The sequence below is a fragment of the Genypterus blacodes genome, unplaced genomic scaffold, assembly GCF_046128005.1.
Source record: "Genypterus blacodes isolate CSIRO-AG114 ecotype Tasmania unplaced genomic scaffold, CSIRO-AGI_Gbla_v1 ptg000108l_1, whole genome shotgun sequence".
NCBI classification, from domain to species: domain Eukaryota; kingdom Metazoa; phylum Chordata; class Actinopteri; order Ophidiiformes; family Ophidiidae; genus Genypterus; species Genypterus blacodes.
Genome location: NW_027466912.1, coordinates 555,025 through 576,363, shown reverse-complemented (window position 1 = coordinate 576,363; position 21,339 = coordinate 555,025). Strand labels below are relative to the sequence as shown.

Here is a 21,339-nt window from a genome sequence, read left to right as displayed (position 1 = left end):
ACCTCAAATTTGTACTAATCCTTAAATCTGGTAGCAAGAGCCCAGTGACCACAGACCCAGAGTCCTTGGCGTGTCAAAGCCATTAAAGCATTTTGCCTGCTGTACTGTATCTAAAACTGTACCCAATACTGTTATTTGTCCTTGAGTGCTCTTCATTCTTGAAACTTACTATGCAGTAACAGTTAACAATAACTAGCAAACCAAGTTCTTAATCTTGGTTTTATGCATTTCATATCTCAAGTCATTCTCTTTCATAGAGCAGCTGTTAATTCAATGTGTCATTGACTTTGGGAGAGATTTAAATGAACATGTACAACACATCTTATCTGAATCACTTTTTGTTTTTCTCCTCCACCCTCGCCTTTTTGTGATACAGTACATTGTGATTCACTAGCAGGGACAGCAGTGATTATTTGCTGTCACACACACAATTTCTGTCATTTGTCCTTCCACTTTTATCACTTCATAGAGATAGCCATCTAGACTACTGCTTGTATATGAACAAATAAATGGGTGACATCCTCTTGCGTAATATTCCAGTTCAACAGGCGCTGCAATAAGGAAATGGTCGACATTTTACGCTCAACAGGTTCATAACAATTTTTCATGACTAGCAGCAATACATTTATTATGATTTCATAACCATGACAGCCTAATAAGCAAACCACATACAATGACTTTAACATGCCTTGTAAATGTGTAGGATTTGTACTTTATGCATGTGTGAGCAAGCAAGGTTTCTATCTGAGATAACAATTTATCTAGAGAAGTGTTTCAGTGAAAATTCATTTTTATTTATAACATACATGAACAACCAATGACAGAAACATGGCTAACATGATCTTACATGAACCTTATTCCCCACATAGTGTGGATTTGGGGAAAATAGTGTTGTAGAGTGTGTCAGTCTACTAAACCAATACAGCAAAAAGAAATTGGGGTGTGATTATTCATTGTGGATCTACAGATGCAATTTTTGTTAAGCTGGAGGAATTTGGAACAGACAGCTATAGCGGTCCTTTGAGACCCCTGGTGGGAAATCTAAACATTGCTAGGCATGAGCTGTGAGCTGAGATTCTGTGTCGTTACCCCTGTAAAAACATTCTCATCAATCTATACAGTATTATTATGCATCTGACTTAGGAAACCCTGATCCTGCTCAACCTTGTGTTTCTAATGATGTATCCAGACATCTTGTGACTGGCATAGGAGTCCATACTCTCCCCCATATACTATCAATGAGTATTGGACAAGTGAGCTGGGTCCCAAAGACAAGGTCAGTAATTAGAAAAATAAGCAGTTTGCTAAAAATGAGGCCAAAATCCTTTTATCAGTGATTGTACAATTAATCACATTAAAACATCTCAGAGGATTTTAATCTCTTTACATTAGATTGAGTTCAACATGGTTCTAGGGAGAAATACAGAATAACTAGCTAAAATATACAAACACATACACAAACATGAAGGTAAAGCCAACACAATGATTCTTGATCGCAGTGTAATCAATATCGCAAGAGTCTCAACATGTAGCTCCTTGATCTGCAGCTTCTGCAGCTTTTTAAGTTCTGATTACAAACATTTTTGGAAAACTTAAGTTAATAAAAAAAGTCTGTCTTCCTTATTTTACATCCTGTCAAACCATTTTTAAAATATTTTTTAGTAGCAAATTAAAGAGGTTTCTGTTTTTTGTTCTCCAAATAAAGACAGAGTCAAACCAGACATTCATGGGAATTCAATGGGGAAAAGGGGATCCTGGGCTGCTTTGGTTTGACAAACCAGAAGCAGAACAGCATTCAAACACCAGCCTTGTTTTCCCCAAGTGAACTCAATGCAATGTGAAATCCGACAAGGTGATGCCATATCAAGCATAGCTAAAGTCAGAACAATCACAAGAAGAATGATCAGAAAGAAACAATTTACAAGAGTATACAGCAGGTGATATTATCCTGCTACAGGTTTACAATGTTTTAAAGGTCTTATAATAGCAATAATAAAAAATACTGTCAATTCATAAGAAAAACAGACTGGGGTTAATAGTGGGAAACAGTGCAAAGTATATTCTGGAGTGTTTCTGTCTAATTGCCTGTTGAATTTCTAAAAATTGTTTACAAAAATTCAAAACAAGTATCAGACATAGAAAATAAAAACACACTTCCGTAGCATCTGGTGTTCTGGTCCAGAAATGCTGTGTACCACCACTCCGCAGTACCTCAATGCTTTATACCGTGTGTGATGGAGGCGTGTGTGTGTGTGTGTGTGTGTGTGTGTGTGTGTGTGTGTGTGTGTGTGTGTGTGTGTGTCTGTGTGTCTGTGTGTCTGTGTGTGTGCGTGCGTGTGCGTGATTAACATTTAGCGTAGTGGTTCTCAACTCCGGTCCTCAAGCTCCGGCACTGTACAGGTTTTTGTTCCAACCAGGTCCTACAAAAACAAATAATTAAGTTTTTAAAAACCGAGTGTTGAATTTTTATACCTAGAGTGCACACAATTTCTGCAGCCTGGAAAACATACTTTAAAGGAAACGCTAAGCATTTTTTCCCTGTGACATGAGCACAACAGAAACAAAGCGGCGCATCATCAAGGAATCGCACGCCTGAGAGACCCGAGGTTGGAACAAGAACCCACTGAAACGGTCACAATGGCGAGCACTCGGACAACAGGACACACCAGCTCTGGCTTAAACACTGTGGTGAGTGATGAAGGGGAAACACACACACATTCCGCCACTCCGCTTCTGTCCCCACACATTCAGGGAGACAGTCTGACTCGGAGTAAGGAGCCGAGCAGACGAGGGCCAAGGCTTAGCACCACTGAGCAAGTGCAGCAATGTGAGGGAGGAAGAGCGCTGAAACCACCCATCTGTCCTTCATGTGACAGCATAGAGCTTCTTCAGCCGATCAGCTGTTATTCCTTTACCCTCAACATTTTCCTTTTTGCTTTAAAAATAATATCATGGAACAAAAAAAAAAACCTGCTCAAAGTAAGCACACGTGCTTGAGGCTAGCCTTTCTGAGTCTTCTCGCTAGTGTGTTGGCTCAGTTGGGTCCCAGAAGGGGTAATCATTGGAAAAAGGGGTTTCGACCAATCTACTGGGATGACTGGGAATTGTCATTCTTGCTCTCCTGACTGGAGGGAGCCTTGTTGTTCCAGGGCGAATGTGCCCCCAGTGCAGGCGAGCTGTTGAAACTGTCCTCATCTTCCAGGCCATTCGCCCCATCGTACTGCGTGTTCTCCAGCCGTGTGATCAGACGCTCGTCCTCGTCACCAAACTCCCCTCCCATCAGAGTGGGCTCTCCCACCATCATCACATCCTAAAGGGGACAGCAAGGGCCGGTACATATTATCCCCATAATAAAGGGGCTTGCGCGGGATTAGTGGCTACACGGATGGCCTGAAACTGTGAGGTTTTTGGCCTAGGGTCTAGATGCAATCTAACTGCATTCAATTCCAGTTGTACAGAATGAATTAAGAAAATCTCTGTCCACAGTCAGTTTTTCCATAATGTTTAATGCATTTCAACTGATAATTCTAATGGGACCTAAATCCATCCAGAACAAATAAAATTGAGACCACAGGCGTTAACGACCTGAAGTCTTAATGCCCTTTATTCTGAAACTAATCACAACGGGACAGGATTTCCTCTGGTATCAAATATGTTATCTACAAAGATAGTTCAGTAGTCCACATTGCCCTGACTCCCTGCCACTGTTCCATGAATTGGGGTCAAGGGGCCTTCCCTACTGGCCAGCAGTGGGCATCCCTGATCCTTGAGTGCTGCATCATGGGAGGGTTTCATTCCAACTCGGGTCTCGTTCACTCAAACAAGCAACCAAGTAAGCAAAGAGAGCAGTGCTGCATGAATCATATGCCATGCTAAGCTTAGTGAAGAGATCTGCATGTAGTAAATCGAGTTGATACAGCTGATTCAGTGAGGAAACTTCACTACCCCACAAGTAATTAGAGCAAGGTTACTCTACCCTATAGCCCGCATGACTTACGTATGTCTAACTTGTACCTCCTCTATGTAAACCCCTAAGCCTGTGGCCCTAGAGGACCAGGGACTGCCCATCACTGGTTCACATTTACCTAAAGCTAAATCCCATCTCCAGAAGCCTATCTAAGCTAGTTCTTTCCTAACCTGCCCCTAAACCCGACCCATCCACTCCCTGTCCTATCTGCCATATCTTTTTCAGCTGAATTTGGAGATGCAGATAGAGGTCAAGTAGATGTGATGCTTACAGGTACCTGGCTGGAGAGCGAAAAGCTGTTGGCTGGACTCTTCTTTTTGCTGTTGCTGTTGTTATTGCTGCCTCCACCAGAGCTCACAGTGCTGCCACCAGACACTTTCCTTTTCCTCCGTTTGTTTGGTGCTTGTCTGGCTGGCTCAGCTGAAAGTAGTACAACATCACATTATTATTTGCTTAATTTAAGTATGAAGCAAATCCCATTAGGCACCATTCATCAACCGTGTTTATGTAAATGTGTTGAATTAAAACCATGGTATTTAAACCATTTATTGGTACTTTTGGTATTGTGGGCATGTGCCAAACCCTGCTGGAAAATGAAATCAGCATCTCCATAAAGCTGGTCAGCAGAAGGAAGCATGAAGTGCTCTAAAATGTCCTGGTAGACAGCTACATTGACTTTGGACTTGAGAAAACACAGCGGACCAACACCCTCAGATGACACTCAAATCATCCCTGACTGTGGAAACTTCACACTGGACTTCAAGCAACTTGGATTATGAGCTTCTCCACTCTTCCTCTAGACTCTGGGACCTTGATTTCTAAATGAAATTAACTTTGGACCACTGAGCAACAGTCCAGTTCTTTTTGTCCTTAGCCCAGGTAAGACACTTCTGGTGTCTCTGGTTCAGGAGTGGCTTGACACGAGAACAGTTGTAGCCCATGTCCTGGATACGTTTGCGCGTGGTGCCCAACCCAACATTATGCTGACATATACTGCATGTGTGAATGGCGCTAGAGAGGGCTCCAAAACAGAATAGGGTGCATAACAAAAAGATGTCACATTGTTTAAACTGTATGGACTCAAATTTCTTGAGCTACATCAGAAAAACAAATTAAAATAAATACATTTTCACTGTGAGCTTATCATGCTACACAATAAATTGTTGTAACATTTGTTACTTTTTTTGTAATTTTTGACAAAAAAAGGCAAAAAGCAAACGTTTGGAACAATGCAACGTTTCCAACTGTTAACAGAAGATAACAGCTATAATATAGAGATAGTAGATAATAGCTTATCTAGTAGGTTTATTTTATCTATGCCTTTTGTTGCTGCAGCTGTTACCCTCACCTTCATCACTTAAACAAAATGCTGATCTCCTTCAATTTTGCCATTGTTGTTTACACTGGTTGCCTAACAAAATCAGAAGTAGTTTTGAGCTGCATCATCTCTCTCACTGTCCCCTGGTGGACATACTATTTAGTCATCCAAACTGACAATTACTGTATGTGAGCAACACTGGTTGCAAAGCCAGAGAGTCCGTCACACAGTGTTGTGATCAGTGTTGAGGATAGAGGATAGAAAAACCATGAAATGTCTAGAAATGAGACTGATCAGGTGGCTTCTGACCATTTCAAGAGAGGAGGAAATTTGGCAAATGAAAGGAACGCTGAGAGATTTGTTCATCTACAAACTGTACAACTAAATAAAAGCAAAGCGGGCATGTGTAGAAAGGAGAAGAAAGCAGAGAAACACTGTTATAAATATCCCAGGCAATGTTGCAATGGTGTGTATGTGTGTACCTGGAGGTGCTACCATCCTTTGCCACTTTTGGAAGAGGCAGGTCTTCAGGCAGTCTCTTGGACTCAGGCTGTAGGTCTTATGCCTGGACATCAATTCTTGCATGGGCTCTAGTATCACGCAAAGCTTAGACAGAAAAATTAAGGGACGTCATAGGTTAGGGTTAGGGAAAATGTTATATTGTGTTTAGAATTAATCCATTGACTGATAACGCAATGATAAATGCAACAAGAAAACTTTCTTACACGGAGGTAGTTGAGTGTAGAATTGGAGAGCCCACACCTCGTGATGTTTTTAGCAAGCTGATCAAGCATCTGGGGATCCTGCAGTTGAAAAGAAATAAGTTCTAAAACATTTTGTCTGAGTGAGAGAGGGTGGAAGTGAGAGAAAGAGAGAACCTACATGCATAGCCAAAATGCTCCTTGGGAGGACCTCTCTGTGTTGTCTGATGCTAAAATGCCACGTCTTGATCCTCATCATGTCATCAAACATGAACTCCAGGTATAGACGGCCCTCCACACAAACCTGAGCAAAACCAGAAATACAGGTAGGACATTACATAAAGAACAAGCAAGAAGAATGTGAAGATAACATACAAATGGTCATTTAGTTGGAAACCCTACTGGGTCTGTTGTACGGTTGAGTGATTCAATCATCGCTTAACTGGTGGATTTAATTGGTTCAGAAAAATATATTATCTACGAAAGGGTGGCCCTGCAGAAAAAGTTTGGGAACCACTGTGTTAAGGAAATATATACTATTTAAACAGAAAAATATTCTTTTGAATCATATAGCTAAACTAACTAACTCTGCTACAACAACACTGACCACATATGGATTTTGTTTGGGGCATTTTGGGTTAAAAACTTCAGACCCGACTCAAGCTCTACTATACATTACCTGTGTGAACATAGGTTTGCCGTTCTGGGTCACCATAGTACACTGGTCACAATCTAGAGACACAAAGTTACTGTGGAAGGACTCCTTAGGATGTTTCAATACGTAGAACAGCTCAGTGGCGCCCCCCTCAAAGATACTTCGGAAGTATCTTGGAATCAATGTCCTGCCGATTGCTGCAGACATAAATTTATCACAGAATACACATGTAAGATAAGGAATTACATTTAAATGGAGCCAGTGGGCCATCTATACAGTCATATCAAAGATCATTAATTCAGAGAAATTCACATAACTACCATCAGTTAATGGCAAAATGTCATAATAAAATCAGCTTGGAACTACAACACAAGGATACAGTAGAAAATGTAATGTATAGCATATAGAGCATATTACTGAAATGCACAGATTTTCCAATATGTTTTCAAAGATTAGTATCTTACTGTATCGCTTGGGCCCATCTTCCAGACAAAAAGTGATAGTAAGCATGGCGTCATCCTCAAAGAACTCTGTTGTGAAGGCATCCCACCACAGATTGTCACAATCCTACAGCAGAGAAGAAACATTAGTCAAAGCTTTATTCTGTAAAGTCATCAAAAAGAAATTTAACTTTTTCCTGTGCCAATGTAAAAAAAAAATCTTTTTAAAAATTAAAAACAATAAAAAATAAAGTATATGGGGGGGGGGGGAAATGTCGCTTCGATTTTTTTGCTTTTTTACTTGTGCCTAATTGCATCCAACTAGCAGACCGTGCAAGACAACAACAAATGACAAAGGAAAGTGCAGAATTATAGAATTTTAATACCTATGAACATTACATTAACCAATTAGCAGCTACCTTCCCATATCATACAGTGCTGCTTGAAAGTATGTGAACCCCTTGAGCAGTTTAGATTTTTCTGTTTTATCATGATTTTCTTATTTCATAATCTCCAGTTGTTTTATATGAAATGTCAGGTTTATGTTTATCAGTTGCATGTACTTGTTTAGAGTGAGTTGTGTAAGTCCAAAAACTCCATGAAACACGGAATAAGTGTATGTGCAAAAGTAAGTGAACCCCCAGCTGCATTGGTAAAATCCAGTAGGTAATAGTTTCAGGTGAACACATTTGGGTGCTAAATTAATCAATTAAGCAGACCAATCAAATGAGACATCATTAGGAAAGGGTTTGGGCAGCACTGAATAAAAGAGCGGAAACCAACCAAACCACTATAGTGCCAAGGCAAACCCACACTGATCAACAATGCAGAGAGGAAAGGAGATATTTGAGGACTTCAGGAAGAAGGTTGTGACAGCCCATCAATGTGGGGAAAGCTATAAGACCATCTTAAAGGATTCCAGCTCCATACATCTACTGTAAGACAAATAATTTACAAATGGAGGGCAACATGACCGCAACTCTGCCTAGAAGTGGACACCCATCAAAACTATCACCAAGAAGCACCAGAAGAATAACAAATGAGTCACAGTACAGGTCATCCCACACATCAGCAGGCGACATCTGGGGTAAATGTACATGCGTCTACAATCAGACGAAAATTGAATAGACATGACATTCATGGGAGGTTTGCTAAAAGGAAGTCTCTGCTCTCAAAAAAGAACAAAGCTGCCCGTTTCGACTTTGCTAGAGAGCAATTGAAAAAAAACAGAGGCCTTCTGGAAGTCCATTCTCTGGACAGATGAGTCCAAAATAGAATTATTTGGTCAGAATCAAAGCCTCCATGTTTGGAGAAAAGCCAACATTGCGTACCAGGAAAAGAACCTCCTCCCAACATTAAAGCAGGGTGGTGGAAATATGAAGGTCTGGGGCTGCTTTTCTGCTTCCAGACCTGGACGACTCCATATTATCCAGGGAACCATGAATTCTCAGGCCTATCAGCAAATTCTTGGGCAAATTCTTCATCCATCAGTCAGAAAATGGCCGAAAAGGGGTTATGCAACATTATAACGACCCAAAGCATTCCAGCAAAACGACCAAGGAATGGCTTAAGATAAAGAGGATTCATACTCTGGTTTGGCTCAAAGTCTGGACCTCAATTTGATAGAAATGTTCAATTTGATAGAAATGTTGTGGATAGAAAAATTGTGTTTCCCAGCTCAGTTTCTGGGGATTGAAAAATATGTACATGTATCCATGTAAATGTGGATGAAGTGGCTGTAGATCAGCCGCAGTGCACTCATACTGTATGATGTCATTGGGAATCCGTTGTCACCAACTATTCAGGTGACTGGTAAACATTATGTTCACTGCGAATCACTGCAGCATTACAACAACTGGTAAGAGGGAAGACCATTTAAAAAATGACAAAATGTATTTATTTATACAGAAATAAGAGGGTGATGAAGTGGAGCGACACTGAAAAGACTACAAGGCCTGGGAAAGATAGGGATTGATTTTTTCCTATCGCGGGATCAGATTTTTATAAGATTTACTATCCATAGATTTTGTTGAAGGTTATTTTATGTCAGATTGTTTGCACTGTGGTGTGGCAATACCCAGGTATTGTCCAAACTATGTCCAGCAGCAGCTTGTTCAATACAAGCATAACGAGCAGCATGAAGAGTGTTGTTAAGAAGTTTTTATTTTGCAACATAAAATGTAGAACATTTTTTTATTAAAAAAAAGAAATTTGGGAGGAATACTCACTTACAAAGAAGAGGTTCTTTCTCTCTCTGGGTTTACTTTTATTGTATATGTAATTTTCAGATTTAGAACCACTAAAATTTGCATGGTTTTTGTACTTAGTTGTACCAAGTTGAACGTCAGTTTGTGTTTCAAAACAAATGTATGAGTATGAGAAACGTTTCACTGCTGTGCAACATCAAAATGTTCCGTACAGGTTTCAGCAAAATGTCTTCCATTTTCATTCCAGACAGAGAATGTGAATGCAGTTCCCACTGTTCATCAATATAATGCACTGTGATACCGAGGTTATCATGGTTACCCAGTGATGTCCAGTAGTCTCCAGTGAGAGCAACAGTTGGTGCATGTTGTAGGCTCTTTACTTTTGATAGGCTCTTATTTTTTATCTTAATGCCCTTTATCGCTTTGCACTATCCACTTTGCTGCTGTAACATGTGAATTTCCCCGTTGCGACAGATAAAGGATTATCTTATCTTATGTGACAGAGCCCACACACAATAAGGGGCACACCCTGGACTTTATTATTTCCAAGGGTCTGAACATTTCTAAGGTTGTGATGACCGATGTTGCCCTTTCTGATCATTCCTGCGTTTTCTTTGAGAGCACTTTCTCCATACACACAAATATTCAAACAGGGGTGATCACAAAATGGTACATCACTGAAAACAACAGTGAAATATTTATCCAGAATTTTTCTTCCACACCCATTCTCTCTTGGATGTCAGTCAATGTACTTGTTGATAATTACAAATATTATCGATGCCCCATTGCACCCATTACGGTGAAACTCTCTCTGGTAAGAAAAGATCTCCATGGAGAAATACCACACTGGTCAGAATGGAAAAAAGAGTGTCGTAAAAGCTGAGCGCCGGTGGCGCAACACAAATCTCCAGGTTCATTATGAAATCTATAAAGACAGACTTCACACTTATAATCTGGAACTGAGAAATGCACATGCACTGTTAATGTGGACGGACTAAGAAATCCTCCGGTCCTCCTGTCACACAAATCTAGAAAATTAGACAACAGTCAGAGCCTCCATATCAGGTACAGGACATGTGTTGCCTTGGTGTCCACCTAAAACATCTCCAACCGAAACCATAAAGACCTAGAGGACATTATCCAACATCTGAAATGCTCCTCCTGCTGCCTGGATATTCTACCAGCAGGCTTTTTGCAAAAATGTCTCCAACTGCATGGCCTCAGACCTTCTACAAATTGTAAATGCATCTCTTCTGTCAAGTGTCTCCCCATGGACCCTGAAGACTGCAGTCTGATTTCAAAATACTACTGCTGGGTTATAAATCACTGAATGGTTTAGGGCCAAAATACATGTCTGATCTTCTGCTAGATTATGAACCATCCAGACCTCTCAGATCGTCAGGTTCGGGTCTGCTTTCTGTCCCCAGAGTCCAAAGTAAGCATGGAGAAGCAGCTTTCGGTTTTTATGCTCCACATATCTGGAACAAACTTCCAGAAAACTGGAGGTTAGCTGCAACTCTCACGTCTTTTAAATCCAGGCTGAAGACTTTTCTGGTTGCCGCTGCCTTTAATTAAACCAAATCATCTGTCCTTGCTCTGTCACTTAATTTAACTCAAACTTTTTTTTGTTGTAGCTTGATATAATTTTCTTTTTTCTAATTGTCTAAGTGTCCCTTTCTTTTCCTGATGCTTTTAATATTTTATTGTAAAGCACTTTGAATTGCCTTGCTGCTGAAATGTGCTATATAAGTAAAATTGCCTTGCCTTGGTTAGTTCAGCGAGGAATTAACTTCCTTCTGCCTTTTGGTTGTTCTACATTCCTGGGGTTGCTGGCTTGTGACAGTAGGCTCTGGTGTATTTCCTTACTTTTGGCATGTTGAGATAATTGTGCCTTATTGGTGAAATCAGTGACCTCTTTCAAGATTTCACTGGGCAGGTGTGACTTTGGTTGCTGGAGTAAACTGTCAGCCTCCTTGTATCGCGTCAATGATGTGATGGACCCGTCTCAGTCTCTCATTCAGCAGTTGGTTTTGCACCTTCTCTAAGACCATATAGCCCTGTGGCCTTTCACTGCAGAACCTAGACGGCATCTAGGAACATCTAAGGTTGAACCTTGGTTCCTGTGGTCTGCAATTTTCCTGGCTGTTCTCTCATATTCCCATGCCAATCTGAGTGTGTTCATCCCAAAGTGCTTGGTAGGATGTCTGTGAAGGATGTCGGCCATCCAGGTCATGGTGTCCAAGTTGATTCTCAGCCAACTGGATAAGAATAAGACTTGAACATTTTTCACCTCTGATTGAAGGGGCTTCTACAGTTCTGACTTACTGGTGTTGATTCCCAGGTCCTATCAAGGAACCTGAATACAACTCCACAGAGTTGAAAACCTGGGAATCCCCAGTTGCCTGAGAATCAACTTTCTTTGGACACCATGACCTGAATGTCTGTGAACATTCACAGACTTCTGTAGCTTAATTTTCCACGTTATCCCTATAGCATAGAAAAATTCAAATAAAAATCACAGCTACAGAAAGCAGTTGGAGCATGCACACAGTAGCTCAATCTCACATCAGAGCAACCTGGAAACATAATTCAAAAAAGGTTTTAAACACTGGGTGGGTGTCAAGTCTCTCAAACCTCTGTCCAATTCTGTAGTCTTTTGTTCAGCTCATATATCCTGTAGTCTGTCTGGTTCCCATATGGTGTGGGTCTCCTAAAACAAAAACCGAAAGTTAAGTTGTTGACATTGGACCATTTCATGCCATTGATGGTCTGGGAAGAGGGTGACTCTTCAAAATGGTGTTGGGTTTTGTTGTGGCTCTTTGACCTGCACTGGTCAGCCACTCTTCCACTTAACACTTTATGAACTACTCCTGAGAACATTTAAAAGGGTTTGTATTGTAAAAGATCAATCCTAGTGCACTTACCCCATTCCAGGCTCCATGTATGATGGGGGGTACATGGGTGTTGGCCTAGAAGCAAAAATAAATAAATAATCAGCATCTACTTCTTCAGCAATTGAAAGAACACATGACTGTAAGGCAACCTTTGCAGTGATCAATAAGCACAACTTTACATTTAGTCATTTGCCAGAGGATTCAATCCAACGTGACATACATATGAGAGTTGACTATGACACACGCAACAATCTAGTCTGGAGAGAACAACAAGAGTAATGCCAAGAACCAATCATTATCATTTGGAGTTTTTTTTATAGGTAGGCATTAGGTGTAGCCATTAGGTATTAAGAGTTGGGTCTTTAACCATTTTCTAAAGACAGAGATGGACTCAGCAGATCAAATGGAGTTTGGTTACTCATTCCACCACCTTCGGACCACAAAGGAGAAGTTTCTGGCTAGAGATTTGGGGCCTTGTGGTGGTGGCAGTGGCACCAGGGGCCATTCGTTGGCAGAGTGGAGTGAGCGTAGGGGAGCATAAACCTGGATTAAAGATTTCATGTTAGTGTAAGTCCATATTGGGTGATGCTTCAAAAGCGAGGACATGTACTTGATGCGGGCAGCAACAGGGAAGCAATGGAGGGATATGAACTGCGGAGTGACTTGTGCTGTTTTGGGTTGGTTGAATATCCTACAAGCTGTCACATTCACAGCAACTTGAATAATAAAGCGCCAAATTACAACAAACGTTATCTCAAGGCACTTTACAGGGCATTTAAAAAAGCCCAACATTCCTCCATGAGCAAGCACTTGGCAAAAGCGACAAGGAAAAACTCCCCTTTAACGGCAAGAAACCTCAGACAGAACCGGATTCTATCAATACTACTAGCAGGACAGGGGCTTCATATCTATAGGACAGGCTTCCACAGCAGCATGTAAGACGAGAGAACACAGACAAACTCTGGGGAAGAAGTAGCGTTAGTAAAATGCAGTGGCAATGCAATGACATGGATATGCACAGATAGAGAGGGGAGGAGGAAAGAGGAGCTCAGTGCATCATGGGAAGTCCCCCAGCAGTCTTGGCCTATAGTAGCATAACTAGGAGCTGGTCCAAGGCAAGCCTGGCCGTCCCCAACTAAAATCTTTACCATAAAGGAAAGTTTTAAGACTACTCTCCAACATACGGAATACCGAATCTGGGAGATGGTTCCACAAGATCAGAGCCTGATAACTGAAGGCTCTTCCTCCCGTTCTACTTCTCGAGATACTAGGAACCACAGGTAAGCCTGCATTCTGGGACCACAGTGTTCTAGGGGGCTAGTCTGGTACTATGAGCCCTTTAAGGTATAATGGTACATGACTATTAAGAGCTTTGAAAGTGCGAAGCTAAAATGTGAGAGGTACCTTCCCTTTTCCTAGTTTTGGTCAGGACATGGACAGCTGCATTCTGCACCAACTGGAGAGGACAAGCTTTTCTGCATCGTTCTGTGACAGAATGTGCTTGATATGTGGGGTGTTGCGTAAGTGAAAGAATGCAGCCCTTGAATTTTGTTTAATGTGGCCATCGAATGACAAATCCTAGACGAGTCCTAGATTTCTTATGGCGGCGCATCTAGATAATGTGAATCTAAGGTGTTTAGGGCCAAGCACAATAACCCTTAGTTTTGTCAGAGTTAAGCAGGAGAAGGTTACGAGACACCCAGGTCTTTGTGTCCTTAAAGCATTCTTAAGAGTTTATTTAATAGATTGGACTCCTCTCGCTTCATTGATAGATAAAGTTTGGTGTCATCCACATAGCAGTTTCTGAATAATTTTACCAAAAGGAAGTAGATAGAGTGAATAGTATTGATCCAAGCACTGAACCTTGAGATATGCTGTGTCTAACTTTCGTGTGTATGGAAGATTCAGTAATAACATGAACAAACTGAAAGCGATCTGACAAATATGATTTTAACCAGTTTATTACGGTTCCTCTAATGCCAATTAGATGTTCTAGTCTCTGTAATAAAATGTGGTGGACAATGGTGTCAAATGCGACACTAAGATCTAATAAAAGTCCTTTGTCTGATACAATTGGAAGGTCATTTGAGACTTTCACAGGTACTGTTACTGTGCTATGGTGGGCTCTAAATTCAGACTGAAAAACCAATTGGCAACTGGACCCTGGATAGAAAGGGAAGGTTAGATATAGGCTTGTAGTTGGCCAGAATTCCTGGGTCAGGTCAAGAGTAGGTTTTTTAATAAGAGATTTAATTACAGCTACTACAAATAACTGTGGTACATAGCCTGTCACTAAAGAAAGATTGGTCATATTTAGTAAAGACGTATTTATTGAAGGAAAGACTTCCTTGAGCAGCCTGGTTGGGATTGGGTCTAAGAGACAGGTTGATGATTAAGATGAGGAAATCATTGAAGGTAATTCAGTGAGGACAATTAGAGAACCTCTGGAAATATGGGCAATGGAGTCAAGAGTCATTTGCAGTGACCCTGTTGTACTATCAACAAGATTATCAATCTGGGAGGCACTGCAGTGCTGAAGGAGGACAATACACAATAACAAATAGAATTCTAGGTCATTTGTAACCGTTTGAATGCACACGCCGGTAGACCTGCCAATAAGGCACTGAGATAGACAGACAGACAGACAGACAGACAGACAGACAGACAGACAGACAGACAGACAGACAGACAGACAGACAGAGCGGTCAAGGCATGGGACGACAACAGGCTGTACCAGGACCAATGCCGCATAGGGTCTGATTTTCCTGCACAGGTGAAATCTGCATGACCGAGAGAGTGCAGCAACATGATGTCGCTCAAATATTTCCACTTCCTCATCTATCGTGCCAACCTGCTCTCAAAAATGTATGCCAATTTGTTCCACAAAGACTCGGGCAGCACTGTTGTTGACCACAGTGGAACAGCTGGACTTCCAGGCTCATTCACGCAGGGAGGATCTACTAATACTTTATATAGCAACTAAGGCTGCACATAATATGCTAACAGCCAACTAGGAGTTTCAAAATGATTTGCTGCATGAAAATATGCTTTTTGGGATAACTTTTTTGCTATATAACTTAATTCTGTGTTCATTTTATTAACAACCATTTAAATTTAGTTTTTGCTATAAGGGGCCTTTGTACTATTCATCTGGGTAGGTCTGAATACAATAAAGCCTAAGTGGTGACCTGACCTCTTACAGTTTTGATTATCTTGTTCGAGCCTGCAGAAATTTCTCACAAATGAGTGATGAAAGCATTCTCCCATGATTGGATTGGCAGATTTTTTTTGTGGGAAAACCAAATCAAACCAAACCATGGCACAAATGACAATGGTAAGACTAAATTAATTGATCAGAGCAATCAGACTCTGGGATTGAAATACATTGAGTGTCTGAGTCTTTCACGCAAACCCTCGCCTTCCTGCCTTGGTGGCGTAATAGCAGAGTGCATTGTCCAGACCCACCCCACGTCTCTGTCCAGCATAGCGCCTGGGTGGAAGGGGGGAAAGCTGCCGCCGTTGGGGGGCTCCTTAGGAGAGTACAGCTTGAATGTCTTTGATGAACAGCCTGAACACAAGAAGCATTGGGGAGGAGAAAAAGAACAAATTAGGAAGAGCTTGGTTTGGCCAATTCATACAACAGCATCCAAGTAATTTAATTACTGAAGGTGATTAGAATAAAAGCATGCTGCCAAAACGATTTGCTGCATGGTCTGCTTCTTTAATTAACAAATGCATCTATCAATCTGTTATCTCGACAAGAAAACCAAAAAACTGAAAAATAGAGCAGTATGTATTAGACTGTAGAAATCTGAGAAAAAAAGAGTTGGTGAAATAAGGGTTTGCAGGTGAGCTGATAAACTCATGGTCTGGCATGTTCTTTGTGTTCTTTTACCATCCACTCATACAGCCTCATGTGATCGCCAACCATGTTCCTATGTACTGTTGACTCCCCCTCTTCTACCCATCCCCCACTCAACTGCCTTGGCTGTTGTTAACCCTTATCTGCCCAAATGAAGCATTCATGCTGGAACAACACAGGGCTCTGCTGGAACAGCACAACACAGCACAGCAATTACATCGCAGTCTCAACGCCACTTTAGTCACAAACAAACAAACATACACACACCACACGCTACCAACAGTTGCACATATAGACAGACAAACCCTTCAGATAAACAAAGCGTTGCCTTAACACCAATTTGAGATGAGGTGGGGGCATATGACAACAGCACGGGGATGGATGCAGAGTTGTCAAACAGTAGCCTCTTTGCCAGCCTCCAACACCCTGACGTGCTGAGGTATTATGCTGAAACCTTAAGAAAACAACTGTTGTGGTTGGAACTTAAGGGAGACGTCAGAGGCTGAAATCAGGCCTAACTAAAGAACAAGAACAATTTCCCAGTTTGGGATCAATAAAGTATATCTATCTATCGAAAGATCATTTAAACAGTCATAGAGCGTGGGAGAACTTGTACTTTTATCCGAAGCAGGAAGAAAAAAATATTCAAATGGAGCCCTGGAAATCTGAGCCAGACTTGCAACTAGCCTAAAGTTTGTGAAATCAGAGGATCTTATATGTGTGTATATTGTACAAAGTTCAGTCACTTCATTTGCCCCTTCAAGATTCTCCATTCAGAAAACACCAGGGCAATGGGACCAAAATTATTATCAATCGGCAGCCTAGGGCAGTATAGAAGACACTATACAATGAGTTCGAAAGAAGCTGAAAACAAAACACAATACACAAACAGATAGCTTATGGCAGTAATAGTGCATTATCAAGGAGCCTAACCAAAGGTAACTCTTCCTAAGTGACCAGTAACAACAATATAAACCTTTTGCATTGTTAACGTGATTCAAGCCTGTTCTGTTTGGAAACTTTGTAGCCTTTAAAACCTAGTAATGACACAGCATGTAATTCATTAGAGAAATCCAGTCAGAGCTTATGCAAAACACAGTGTGTCACTGTCAGCTTTGCTTCGAAAGGTCAAATGGTGTTTTCCAGTCTTTTGACAACAGTGGCAACCGATGGTTTAAACAGCTCGCCCAATGTGCCTCTGCCAGCAGAAGGCCCAGGACTTAATTATTGTAATCAATGAATTGGGGTGGTGAGTGAGTAGTAAGAAAGTCAAATTCAGGTATGACAAGGGTTGAGTACGTCTGTAAGTGCGATCTGCTGAGACTGTTCTCCTTTATAACCCAATCTTGCTCATTTCACTAATTTCCCATATTACTTTCTCCCCGGGAGGAAACCTCACACAGAACCAGACTCTAGGTGGGCGGCCAGCTGCCTGGATCCGCTGGGTTGAGGGAGACAGAGGGTAGGAGTAATAGAGAAAGAAACGGAGAGGAAAGGGGGGGATGGATGGATCTACCAAGGCCCAACCGTCCTTCAACCAAGTTTTGCAATTTGACTGCCTATGTGTAAATACCATTGGTGTATTATGGATGCAATCTCTTATGGTGCTGAATCCATAAAGATTAAGATATGTCAAAATTGTTTGAATCCGCATTATCTTGGCTGCATGATGGTGGTAGTTGAGTGCTTATAAGCATCTGTATAATGCAAATATCGGTTCATAACTTACCTTTCTAACTTATTGGATGAAAACATAACCTCCATGGAGAATAAAATTGTGTTTATCAAAGCTGCATCCTGTGCGTTACATTGTATGTGGATGGTACGAATGACTAAAACACCACGGCATCCAAATGGTATACAAGTAATATATTCAAAGCCAGGCGACACACGGGTGATATTACATCTTTGAGGAAAGCTTTTAGTAGTTCAGTACAGTTTAATGTGCCTTAACTATTCAATGCAAACAATGGACTTGACAGCACAACTGGCCCTTGTGCAAAAATACATCTTAAATCATGTGCAATGTCTTGGACATCTGTTATCAGTTACTGTCTGACAATCACACAGACATACGTTCAGCGGGGGAATAAGTCGTCTTTCTGCATGAGGCGCAAACTCCACAGCAGGGCCGCAATGTATTATCCACTTGCAAAGGACAGATGCCATTGCTAAGCTATTCGCCGAGTTGCTAAACTGACGTTCTCGCTGCCATCACAATCCTCAATGTTTTGTATTTTATGTAATGTACTGTTGACTATGAAGCTGTGGCGTTGTTAAATGTAGTCCGATCTTGAATTACCTGGAGAGAAATGTCCACTGAAACGCGGCGCTGCTGCCCAACCTCGCTGCTAGCTGGAGCCGATGGATAGCGCAACCTCCTGCGCCGTCACTTCAACTGCAGTCCTCTGGTCCCGAACAGACGAAAAGACAAACCTGTGCGCTACTTCCGCCTTTCCAACCACTTTCATCCACCAACTGTAGAAAAGTGGACGTTTGTTGTTTTGGGACTATCTTGCCTTTATTCAGCCGCAAACAGCGAGACCCTTTGTTCCTGCCAACCGAGACACGAACATAGGCCCCGCCTTCTGCTGGCTCCTCCGCCCATCCCGACAACACACATCCCCGCTGCAGCAGGACAAACAACACGGCCCTCCTATCGCCCCTCTTCTTCTTCCTCCTCCTCCTATATCTAAAACCTCTTCTGTCACATATGAGCAGGACCCCGCACAAACCAGGTCCCTCTCGAGCTTGGATCAATCGACATTGGAAGATCGGCGCAGCTTTATGTGTGGGCGGCAATGACATGTCCCAATACCTGGTACTCCATTCAGGAATACCACTCTCAAAACACATACACCTCAACCAAAAATAAAGAGCTCTTTTCAGTTAAAAAGATGGCATAAATGTCTGACAAAGAAGACCCACGCTCATGATGCATGGCATTTAAACCTACCCAAGGTGGTCTCCTGGCAACAAACCTTCACCTGTTCTCATAATAAGTATGTCGTGCCATTTTATTTATACTGTACATTCCTGAAGGAAGTGACAGTAACCTTCTGTGTATTCTTGTTTGCTTGGATGGGGCAGGGATAGGCTTGATGTGTGCCACTCAGGGTCAAAAAGTCCAGGGCCATTTTCTTGTCTCAGTCTGTCCTTGAGATGAAGAGATGAAATCCTGTCCTGTAATGTGTATTTTACAGCTGATTAGCTTTTGACTTGTCCTGCTAACACTGACATACACACAAACTGACGCAAAGAGGGTAACTAAGCAAAAAGTGATTAAGAAAAGAAAGTTTTTGACATCTAATTTAAGTTTTGTAGTTATAATTGCACATTTGCACAATTCTTGACAGGAGATGCTCAAAAGCATTCTCTGACGTCTATTACTACATAGCATAATGTTTCAAAACAGAAGGGATTGCCCTCTGATATCCTAAGGCATGGTACCATTTTCAGTTCTGTGTGAGACTGTAATCGGTCATACCACCCTAAATCAATATCTTTGCCCCAATACATATCCAGGTTGTGGTTGTAAAGAAAGCATACGTAGCAACGCAACCCAGAGTTACCTCTACCTGGCCACATTCTCCTGCTCTTCCTGGGAAATCCTAAGACACTCCCTAGCCAAATGGGATATACTGTATAATTTCTCCAGTGTATAATGGCTCTGCCCTGTGGTCTCCAATTGGATGTGCTTGAAACATTTTCCTGGAGAGGCATCCAGGAAGGATTCTGATTTGATAGCAGAACCACATCAGCTAGTTCCTGTCAATGTGAAGGAGCAGCATGTATACTCCCAAACTCCATCCTCATGTCCTCTACACAAACAGAAAAATACAGCGTATTATCTACACACACATACAAATTTTAAGTAATTTGAAAAAGTGGCCACCGATTCAGACGCATAATATTTTGTTATAGAAATAATCTGGTGCATTCACAAAACTATGGTAGTGGCACTAATCTTTATGAAATAATCACAATTGGTCATAAATAATGAAATTATTGATTTGATAGATCAAACCATCGTTTAATAGTGTACAATATAATGAGCACCACTATTGTAGTTTATGAAAAATGTACTCGGTTAATGACTCAATTCCACAAGCAATGCTACAAATGCTACAAAACTCTTCCCGTGCATATTTTAGATGAATCTAATGTTCTGTATGTGCATTCATTCATGAGAACTGAGGAAACCCTTAGGGGGGTCATGCATTTGCGGCGGAGGGATAATTTGTGAGTTTTGTGACTCAATCTAAATGCCCAGACTTATGAGCTTATACTGGTGCAGTCTGAGGAAGACGAGAAATTGCAGAAAATCAAGCAGGAGGTAGTTGTTGATTTTGTTCAGCTTCTTTATCAAAACCGGCATGAACAAACAAAATACTGCTACTAGGAAGGGCAGACTGAGGAAGCTAAATTTCACATAGAAGAACTGACAACCATTACCACATTACTTATTCATTGACCTTGTAATCCTAAATGTAGTAACTTGAATGATATCTCTCCTTATTATCTCACGAGAAATCCAGTATTTGGATACTGGAAGAACTGTTCTGGATGGACATCCACAGCTACTGAATAGACATTACAGTGTTTTGTACTTAACTGAATCAGCATGGTCACAACCAGATGACGGTGGTAGATTTGTAGCCTTAGAGGGACTTCTATGCCAATCTATTGAACCTATCTGAAAATGCATTTGGGACCACCAGATCCAAATCGTTAACCACATGGGGAGAAATAAACAAGGTTCATACATGCATGTTTCTTACACAAAGGCAATTAAGAGTGCTTTATACAAAGCATAAAATGTAATAACAGTAAAACAAGAAGTTTAAAATACAATTTAGAAAGGGTACAATTAATGACATTGTTCATTAGCAGGAATTCCCAGAAATTGATAAAACAACATGTTCCAGAAATAACATCATAAAAATGTAATAATAAGGAGACAAACACAATAAAAGTTTGAAAAAATACTTTAGAGGAGCACATTTGAAATGTAAGGAAGCAAGGAAAGGAGTAAGGAAAGAAGTGACCTAAATTATTGCTACAGAAAATTACAAATTAAAAGTAAATGTAGATCACCTGCATCTGACAAGACAGGAAAGTGCCTGCACACACACTAAACAGTAAGCCAGTTGCACATACTGTCTACTCCTACGCACACTTAATACACTTGTATACAACCTTGTTTTATTCGAATTCCAACTCAGTGAACGACTCCTCCTGGTTGCACACGTGTCATCTCAGGTTAGTTCAGTGCTTACCTCTCAGCCTTTTGTC

The 21,339-nt window shown here is 41.2% G+C and overlaps 1 protein-coding gene across 5 annotated transcripts; it reads right to left on the bottom strand.

Moving 5' to 3' along the window:
- Nucleotides 1–772: 772 nt before the first annotated feature.
- Nucleotides 773–18,622, bottom strand: ldb1a (LIM domain binding 1a). 5 transcript variants are annotated; one of them, XM_076160892.1, is made up of 11 exons: nucleotides 18,347–18,622; nucleotides 15,648–15,750; nucleotides 12,213–12,257; nucleotides 11,923–11,998; nucleotides 7,106–7,208; nucleotides 6,666–6,838; nucleotides 6,168–6,290; nucleotides 6,011–6,088; nucleotides 5,768–5,891; nucleotides 4,239–4,387; nucleotides 773–2,420 (listed from the first exon to the last, which is right to left on the bottom strand). In XM_076160892.1, exons 2-11 carry the CDS (start codon nucleotides 15,665–15,667, stop codon nucleotides 2,367–2,369), a joined length of 945 nt encoding a protein of 314 aa, XP_076017007.1. In that variant the 5' UTR covers nucleotides 15,668–15,750; nucleotides 18,347–18,622; the 3' UTR covers nucleotides 773–2,366. The 5 variants fall into 5 exon arrangements, with proteins under 5 accessions (XP_076017007.1, XP_076017008.1, XP_076017006.1 ...); XM_076160893.1 differs by having other exon boundaries at nucleotides 4,245–4,387; XM_076160889.1 differs by lacking the exon at nucleotides 773–2,420 and adding an exon at nucleotides 2,435–3,310.
- Between the last annotated feature and the right edge of the window lie 2,717 nt (nucleotides 18,623–21,339).